The sequence below is a fragment of the Camellia sinensis genome, chromosome 3 (assembly GCF_055761805.1).
Source record: "Camellia sinensis isolate YWXY chromosome 3, ASM5576180v1, whole genome shotgun sequence".
Classification (NCBI taxonomy): domain Eukaryota; kingdom Viridiplantae; phylum Streptophyta; class Magnoliopsida; order Ericales; family Theaceae; genus Camellia; species Camellia sinensis.
The window spans coordinates 151707036-151716689 of NC_138963.1; the positions used below are offsets into that span (position 1 = coordinate 151707036).

General features: G+C 36.4%; 2 protein-coding genes across 2 annotated transcripts; both read left to right on the forward strand.

Annotated features, from left to right (window-relative positions):
* The first annotated feature begins 723 nt into the window (after positions 1-723).
* LOC114301308 (uncharacterized) lies at positions 724-3085 on the forward strand. The gene is made up of 2 exons (XM_028246264.2): positions 724-2104; positions 2195-3085. Exons 1-2 carry the CDS (start codon positions 1778-1780, stop codon positions 2792-2794), a joined length of 927 nt encoding a protein of 308 aa, XP_028102065.2. The 5' UTR covers positions 724-1777; the 3' UTR covers positions 2795-3085.
* Positions 3086-3200: 115 nt separating this feature from the next.
* LOC145821925 (uncharacterized) lies at positions 3201-4615 on the forward strand. Its single transcript, XM_082918497.1, has 3 exons — positions 3201-3291; positions 3986-4060; positions 4149-4615. Exons 1-3 carry the CDS (start codon positions 3201-3203, stop codon positions 4613-4615), a joined length of 633 nt encoding a protein of 210 aa, XP_082774623.1.
* Positions 4616-9654: the final 5039 nt, after the last annotated feature.

Consider the following 9654-nt stretch of genomic DNA (forward strand, 5'->3'; position numbering starts at 1 on the left):
TCAAAGATCGGCCCCTACTAACCATGATATCAATTTTTGAAAACATTATGTGTTCTTATTCCGATTATTAGCCTAGATTTACTATGTGATGCGCACAGCATACAAGTATAGACTGGGTCGCCTGAATTGGAACAAAACATTTCGGGTCTGTTTGGTTGTATTTTCAAATTAGTTTTCAACATATAAACTCGCGCTTCACGTTTGGATAGAGCACTCAAAATAGATTTCCGCGTGTGAATTCAAATTATAGTATGAAAACCTGTTTGGCAGGTTGTATCTCTACTTTCAACTCTTGTGCATTCTTTCATGTCCTTCTATGTCGTCTCCATCGTCTCTGAAATATTCCATCGTGTCTGAAATATTCACGTGAAGCTCATCTCTGTATCAAACATCAGTCCTTTATATTGATCACGGGTAGGCTTGTCTATCAAACATCAGTACTTCAGATACTTCAGATTCATCACAGGCACTTCAGATTTATCACGGGTGGGCTTAACAGAGAAGACTGATTTTATACATAATGGATCCACCCAACCCGCTCTATACTGGTATCATCTTTCACAAATCGAGTTCCTTACGATTTGTGCGTTGTGGAAGATTCTTATTACGGGCAACGAAACAACGACGACTGCGACGTAAAAGAACTCACAAATTTATTTACATATTTTGTTATACGAAAATGATTTGAAAAATTCATCCCTAATTTTATTTTATTTTTCTTTCAGGTCAAATTGATGAAATTTGTTGTCGAATCCGACGAAGAAACAGTGCTACCTTAAGTCAGTATACACATTCCATCACCGGCGATAATTATTCAAGTCCCACGAATCTGGTAAATATATCCTTCAACTGCAAACGATTTTATACAAGTCGAAATCAATTCTCAAATATTTTCTGAGAAGTGTGAGGGACTATTTATTATTTTTTTTTTAAGATGTTTTCTATTTTCCTGAATTATTTCACCTTTTGCGAAGAAGAATAGCAGTAAGCTGCTAAATCGATCTGAATCTATTATATATAAATAATTTTTGAGAAGTTAAAATCAGTTCCCAGATGGTTTCTCATAATTTGTGGACGCCTATTTCTCATTTCAGATCGGTTGTTGTTTTGAATTGTGAGCTGTTTGAACCTTCTGCAAGAAAAGAACTTCTGAACAACTTGTACCTGGACACCCGGCCGGTCTTCCCCGGGGTCATCCGGCCGGTCGACCGGCCGGTCGACCTACCCACCCCTTCCACTGGTTTATTTACTGGTTTTTTTCCTACTTCATTTTCTACCCGTCCCATTTTCCTTAAATCTTTTTTACTGGTTTTCTCCTACCATTCAAAGATAATGTTAGCTCCACTGGTTTATTTACTGGTTTTTTTCCTACTTCATTTTCTACCCGTCCCATTTTCCTTACATCTTTTTTACTGGTTTTCTCCTACCATTCAAAGATAATGTTAGCTGTTTTTTTTTTATTAGTTGTGGTTATATTCCTGCTATTTGAATTGAAGTAATCTGTTACGCTATTTTTTTCCTTTAAATAACCTTACATCTTTTTTACTGGTTTTCTCCTACCATTCAATGATAATGTTACCTGATTTTTTTTATTAGTTGTGGTTATATTTCTGCTATTTGAATTGAAGTAATCTGTTACGCTATTTTTTTCCTTTAAATAATATCATCTGCTGTTTTTTTTATCTGTGTTCTCTTTGAAATCATTTTGCTCTGTTATGATCTGTTTGTGTTGTATATCTACCCTAGACTAGTTTAAATTTCATTTGTATGTTTATAGATGGATGAAAATAATTCTGATGACAACCAAGAAACAAAAATGTGGACGGCCAGAAGTGAAACAAAATTAATTAATATGTTGAGAGATGAGGTTAGAAAAAATCAAACAACTGGCCGTACTACTTCGTGGACAATTAGGCATTGGAATCATTATGCAAATCAGTTGCACAATTTGTATGGATTTCGGTATACAGCAACACAGGTGCGCCAAAAATATCAGCGATTGAAAGCTGATTATCAGACATTTAAGCGACTCCAGGCACAGACTGGTCTGGGATGGGATCCAATTGTAGGCACTGTTGTTGCACCTGATGAATTTTGGGATAAGGTTGTTCATTAATCTGTACTATTAAATAATTTTAATTTAAAGATTTCATGATACATACAGTGCTTAATTCTTTATTTGTATTTGTTGTAGGCCAACAGAAATGTGAAGAAGTTTAGGACAAAAGGATTTGAATATTTTCAAGAAATGACAGAAATTGTTGAAAATTGTTGTGCCACAGGGGCCTTATCTCGTGCATCCACACAAGGAGCCCTTGACTCAGAAGAAGAAGATGACATGTTAAATAAATTTTGGAACCCTGATGTTGGTGGGAGTAATGCTGGTGGGAGTAACGCTGCTGAGGCAATTCCTGTTGACTTATATGGGGATGAGTACATGGATCCAGCAAAGGGCAAAAGTCACAAGAGGGGCCCTACAACCAGCCAGACTGACAGTGGTCCTTCTAAAAAGTCACGGTCAAGTGGGTTTGATGATGTGTGCGCAGCTTTCACATCCTATGTACAAGCAAAAACAGGACATTCACGTGCAAGAGAAAATGAGACAGAGGCTGTAAGTGCAGGTGGTGATGATTACTCTCTTGATGCATGTCAAGATGCATTACTAGAGCTTGGGGACATACCACCAGTGCAGTACATTAAGGCACTGACATTGTTCAAGGATAAGGAATGGCGAAGGTTTTTTATGCGCACGCCTACCCATTTGCGCCTACCCATGATCCTCGCTTTGCAGTGAAGTCAGAAGCTCTTCATTGATTGCGTTATCAAATCGCCCTGTCTGAGCTAAAAAATGATTTCATTATTCCTTACTTGGTTTTTTCTTTTCTTTTTTCTTCTATCATATCCTCTTCCCTTTCCTATCTTCGTATGTTTTTTTTTTTTTTTTAACTTTTAAGTAATTTATGTTTTCTTTTCTATTATGTTGTGTTATGACAATATGAGCACGTATTAAATAAATTTTGTCCTTCTATAAATTTTAGTGTACACTGAAATATAACTACGGCTGACTATTCATGTACTTCCTTTTTAATTCTATTTCACCATTAATGGTATGTGTTGCAGCATTAATGACATATTTTATAATTATGGTTTTACTGTGATGTAGACAAAACCATATGTCATCCGACAGAGAAAATAATTCAATGGAGATCTCATCAGACGAGGATGAGGTTACTGATGATTTTATGGATTTTTTGATGATTGCTTGCATGTATGACCAAATCAACGCCTCAAGTACTCGCCGACCGCAGCGAACGTGTCCATTCAAAGGTGATGATTACATCTTCGGCCTATTAACCGGCCATCCAGAAACAATGATGAACATTATGCGAATGGATGCACAAACATTCATTTTATTGAAAGACACTTTACTCCACAATGGCTTTATCGATATTGAGCATATGCATATAAGTGTCGAGGAATCGCTTGGAATTTTTTTAAACACTTTTGCACAAAATGATCGTCATCGACTATTGGCAGATAGATTTCAGCACTCCACGGAAACAATTTGTCGGCATATAAAAATTATTATGCGGGCATTGTGCAAGCTTGCATCAACGGTTATCAGGCCACGTAACCAAGACGACACACCGGCAAAAATTTTAAATGACACGAGATTTTTTCCCTGGTTCAAGGTATGAACAATATGACTATCCTGTAAGTTGTACATATCAATAACGTATGTGAAATAAATATTATTTCCTTTTAAATTATAAAAGTAATATCGAAGTTTGTTTTGCTTTTAATGTCAAATAAATATATGTCAATTAGGATTGTGTCGGTGCTATTGATGGCACGTTGGTCGATGCATGGGTCCCCGCTTCAAGACAAAATACATTCCGCGGTCGGAAATCAACGGTATCGCAAAACGTACTCGCAGCTTGCGACTTCGATATGTTGTTCACATTTATTAATTCCGGATGGGAAGGTAGCACTCACGACAACGCTATTTTGATTGACTCTATTACACGAGCTGATCTACAGTTCCCACACCCACCCAATGGTAACTGTCCGCAAATATCATATAGTGCACTTTTTTTTTTTGTGCACTTATCAATTGACAGAACTGTATATTCATTATTTACATGTAGGTAAGTACTATTTAGTTGATGCTGGTTTCACAAACATGCCTGGATTTCTTGCCCCATTTCGGTCTCAACGATATCACTTGCAAGAGTTTCGTGGCCGTCATTATTCAGGATCAAAGGAATTGTTTAACCATCGCCATTCGTCATTACGCAATGTCATAGAAAGAACATTTGGTGTTTTGAAGAAGCGCTTCCCAATATTGCGGTCCATGCCAAATTACAAGTCTACAAGACAAGGGCCTCTCGTGATTGCATGTTGTGTAGTGCACAATTGGATCCGTTTGCATGCAGCTATGGACCCATTATTTATGGAAGCTGATAATGAAATGGCCGCAGAAGCAGAAGAAGACGAGCTTGTTGGAAACCAAGCTGACTACGTTGACATGTCACAACATGGGTTAACGTATCAATCGAACATTCGGGATGCAATTGCTACTGCTATGTGGCAAAATCATGTTGGCCACGGATAGAAAATGAATGTCAATAAGGCAACTCCATATCGTATTGAGTACTGGTTTTAAATGTGTAATTATTTTATTACTTTCAGTCATTATGTAATGTGGTGGGTCATCAATGGTGGTAGGTGGTAGGAGGTGGGTGGTGGTAGCAGGTGGATGGTGAGTGGTGGTGGGTGGTAGGAGGTGGGTGGTGGGTGGTGAGTGGTGGTGGGTGGTACGTGGTGGGTGGTGGCGAGTGGTGGTAGGTGGTGGGTGGTGGTGGCAGGTGGATGGTGAGTGGTGGTGAGTAGTGGTGAGTGGTGGTGGGTGGTAGGTGGTGGTGGATGGTGAGTGAGTGGTGGTGGGTGGTAGGAGGTGGGTGGTGGTGGGTGGTAGGTGGTTGTGGGTGGTAGGAGGTGGGTGGTGGTGGGTGGTAGGTGGTGGTGGATGGTGAGTGGTGGTGGGTGGTGGTGGGAGGTGGATGGTGGTGAGTGGTACTGGGTGGTAGGTGGTGGCAGGTGGGTGGTGGGTGGTAGGTGGTGGGTGGTGGTGGGTGGTAGGTGGTTGTGGGTGGTAGGAGGTGGGTGGTGGTGGGTGGTGGTGGGTGGTAGTGAGTGGTGGTGGGTGGTAGGTGGGTGGTGGTGGGTCCTGGGTGGTGGGTGAAGTAATGTAATAAAGGTTTCATAATGACTGAAATTAATAAAATAATTATAATTTATTATTTTCAATTTTGTGAAAAAATATTTGTACATGACATATTCGTGGGTTTGACTTTTTGTTAAATAGTAAACAATTTGAAAGTTTTGTTATTAATTCAGTTTTTTTTTTTAATTTTTTTTTTCTTTTTACACCTTATTTTTTAAAAATTTTGTTCATATTAACTTTTTCTTTTCCTTTTACTTTTTTAAAAAAAAAGGTTTATTATTTACTTGAAACTTGTTTTATTTCATTTTACAACATTAATTTCATTTTTTGTATTAATTGATACAGACAAATTAATTTTTATTTGTTTAATTTTTATTCATTTCATTGAAATGAATGATTTGTTAGACATTTATTTTGTTCACATATATTTATTTTTCTACGCCCATAATTTTTCCGTTTGCGAAATCTTTATGAACAAAATTGTCAGAACATTGTAACTTGTTTTATATAGATTTAAAAAAAAACACTTCTTATTCATGACATAAATACAGAAGTTTACAACAAAGTAACAAAATAAAAGAAGTACAACAAAATAAGAACATAAATAACCAAAAAAAAATTGAAAAAAAAAAACATGTAGCCACTACATCTGTTTCACCATTGAAACTGATTTTTCAACAAGTTAAGCATCATTATCAGGTGGTGTTGGCGGTGGAGGGTAATAGTGATGGTATAGCTGAGTGACTCGATGGTCAATCTGATCAATGCGGTTCCTTGTCACTTCATCATGTCTCCCTGAGTCTATACGAAACTCGCTAAATTGTTGAATTAGTGAGTTTTGAGCAGCGGCAAATTCATCGAATCGAGTACCCAATGTATTGAGCTGATTAGCCATTTGTTGTTCCCATTGTACGCGCTGATTGTACCGTTCCTGTTCCGCAGTCAAATAATCAGTCCAGTAATGGGGTTGTTCATTTGGTGGCATGACATTGTCATTGGGTTCTTCCTCATCGGGTATTGGTTCATTTTCAATATTAATAGAGCTCATCAAAATGTCAGCACCACCACCTCGGGTCAGTATGTACTCAGAAATTGGTGAAGTGATTCTGACATATTGTTCCCCTTCAAGGTTGACATCATGCGCTTTGAAAATTGTGGTTAACAAAGCTCCATAAGGTAGTGACCGACCAGACAGAGTATCGAGTTTTGCAATCATCATTTCTTTGAGTAATATGAAGCATAAATCTAATTTCTGTCCAGTTTCAAAACAGTATAACAAATACACATTAAAACATGAAACACTATCATAATGGCCTTTTTTGGGAGTGACATTTTCAACTATCCATCGATGAAGAATACGAAGGTGGGGTTTTAAATGTCTGGCTAGTAAATTAGTGCCGCTGAATTTGTTGTCACAAATTGTGGTATAGATCTGAGTGGCATCACCAAACATTCGTTCTAAGGCAGACTCATTTTGAAAATAGCATTGTAAATCTCCTGTTTGAACTCCAATAATTTGTGCGAAAGCACGGAGAGTGAGTGTGATTGTTTTCCCTTTCACATAGGAGGTCAGACTGAACGGTTCATTTTGTTGGTCACTAGCTGTCAAGTGAACATAAAATAATCGTACAATACGGGGATATATCTTATTTGGTAAATTAGTTAAAGGTAGCCATCCCATTGTATCTAATTTACCAACTAAGAGCGGGTCATATTGAGAAGGTAGTCTTACATTTCTTCCCGTAATAATTGGTCGATTAATAAAATGTGAATAGGCTTGTTCATAATGATACGATAAAAAATCATTATTTAAATTGTCATGATGTTGTTGCTGTGGTTGATGGTGTACAGGATTTGAGGATTCACCACGTTCGGGTCTGGCTCGTTTTGTTCTTGGCATGATAGCTGCAACAGTGAAAGAAGAATATATAAAAAATATATATTAAAACATGAATTGAGAAAAATGTATGGAAACTATATCGAAAATAGTATGATGTACAAAAATGTATACAAATTATATCAAAAATAATATGATATCAGTGTAAAAAAATGGAACACATGATTAAACAGATATAAAAAACATGAACAGATCGGCAGATCGGCAGCCAGAAAACATGGGATGGGATGACCGGCCGGATGACCGGCCGGTTGACCACCGGGTTAACCGTGTCCTGTTCTTCGAAAGCTACTGGTGTTTCCTTCGAAAGCTACTGGTATTTTACTACCAAAGTAGTCTGAATAAAATACGAGATGCGAAGGTAATACAAAACTAACCTGTAATTGAAATTAATGTTCTTGATGGAACTCAGATTACTCGACGGTCAAGTTGAAATCTTCTTTCAGAAGGACCAAAGACCAGAAGGAGCAATGACGGTGAAGATGGTATGGTTACAAGAATGGTTTTCCAGAATTTATAAAAGGCTGAAGCTTGGTTTTTTTTTTTTTTTTTATATTTTAATTTGTTATGTATTATTTTTTTATAATATTAATAATGCTTTTCAGAAAAGTGAATTGATATACACAGCTATATGATGTCCCTTTTCTTTTGGCTCAGTATGTAGGTAGTAGGTAGTAGGTTTATGAAATTACTAAATTACCCTTTAACTTTTGTTCACTTTCCATGTTAATACAGAGGGACAAAATAGTAAATTCATAGGTAAATTCAATTATATGAGCGTGCTGATGGTCCTTCAATAATTGTATGTTTGTACTCATTTTCTAATAAATTAATAACGTGTAACAAATGAGAAAAAAAATTGATAATATTTTATAAGGTTTACGATATGATTTGTATTTTAATTTATTAAACTTAGTGTATTTATGTTAATTTTTATTAATATGTATTTTTAAAAGTTATTGACTTCAACAAAATTTAAAAACAAAAATTAAAAATGTATTGTACAAGATGTTTGTACAGGCGTAAAAAATGAATTGATATAAAAATTTAATTGATACAAAATAATTGACATAGATTTATTTTAAAATGAAAAAATAATTTGAAAAAAAAAATTTATACAACAAAGATTACTGAAAAAAATTAATTAAAAAAATAATAATTTTTAATTTCAGTATTTTAAATATAATTTGGTTATTACTGTTGATAAAAAATACGGATATCGATATAAGAGTTGTGTACACTCAAAATAAATTATTGATTGAATTAAATTTTGAAAACTATTTTGAAAACACATTACCAAACAAATTTTCTTATTTCACATGTCACATCAAACTTTCAAAACATAATTCAAAATACATATTCAAAACACATTTCAACACTCTATTTAAAAACCATAACCAAACAAATTTTCTACACTCAAATCATAATTCCACAACACACAAACTCAAAATACAACTCATATTCTCAAATCACATTTACAAAACTCTACCAAACGCTACCTTCATGTTTGTTTGTTTGAAAATGGTTTGATGGTGCTACTCGCAAGTAGGCTAAGACGTGGATTTGCCACCCTCGGGTGGGCTTAGAAAAACATGATTTTGCCACTATCTAGTGGGCTTAAAACACACATTTGATGAATTGTTCCAATCTAAATATCCCAACCTTCACCCACAGGCATTCAGGCAGATATATCACATAAGCAATTAGCCTCATGGTAAGCATGCTATCATGGCAGTCACTCACACGCATGCAAGGATGCTAAAGCATAAAACTTACCGAGTACTCCAAGCCAAAACAGAAACTAATTAGAAATCCATGCATGATCCTAATTGTACAGAAATGCCTAATGCAACACATGCAAAAGTGCAACTATAGCAGGCTCGGCTATTATAGACATGGCATATGAAATGCTACAACTAACATGTATTCAACTTGGAATTGAAAATACAATGCAGTTAGTATGATGCGCCGAGCCCGGTGCATGCAAAATAGATGAATGAATGCAAACATGCTATCATACTGTATGCTAATTGAAACATGCCCTAATCTAACCATCATAAACAGGTAAATAAAAGAGAGAAAGACGTGGGGTTGGAAGACATACATCACACACACGCACACTTATTACAACATTGCCCTCGCGCAGAGGGTCCGAATAAATAATATACAGTCCCGAATAATTACAGCCCAAATAATTACAAAAATCCTAATTAATTACCAAATTAACTAAGAAAACAATAAACTGGCATGCAAGCCAGGGACTGCCTTGACTCTTCTTCAGATGATGGATGATGCATGTCCGGGTCGCCTTTGCACGGAAATCCACTGTGACGCCCCAATTAGCCTCTATTTTGTAATATTTTTTTGGAAAGCGTGCCAAATCCCGGAAGATTGCTGATTCTTGATTTGCTGCAACAGAGAGCAGGAAAGGGGCATGGCAATGTATTTTCACACATGTATGCGTGACTACTCTTTAGGGAGTGTAGTCCCCGATCCTCGTGCCACCAATCACGCACATCGATGCATGATG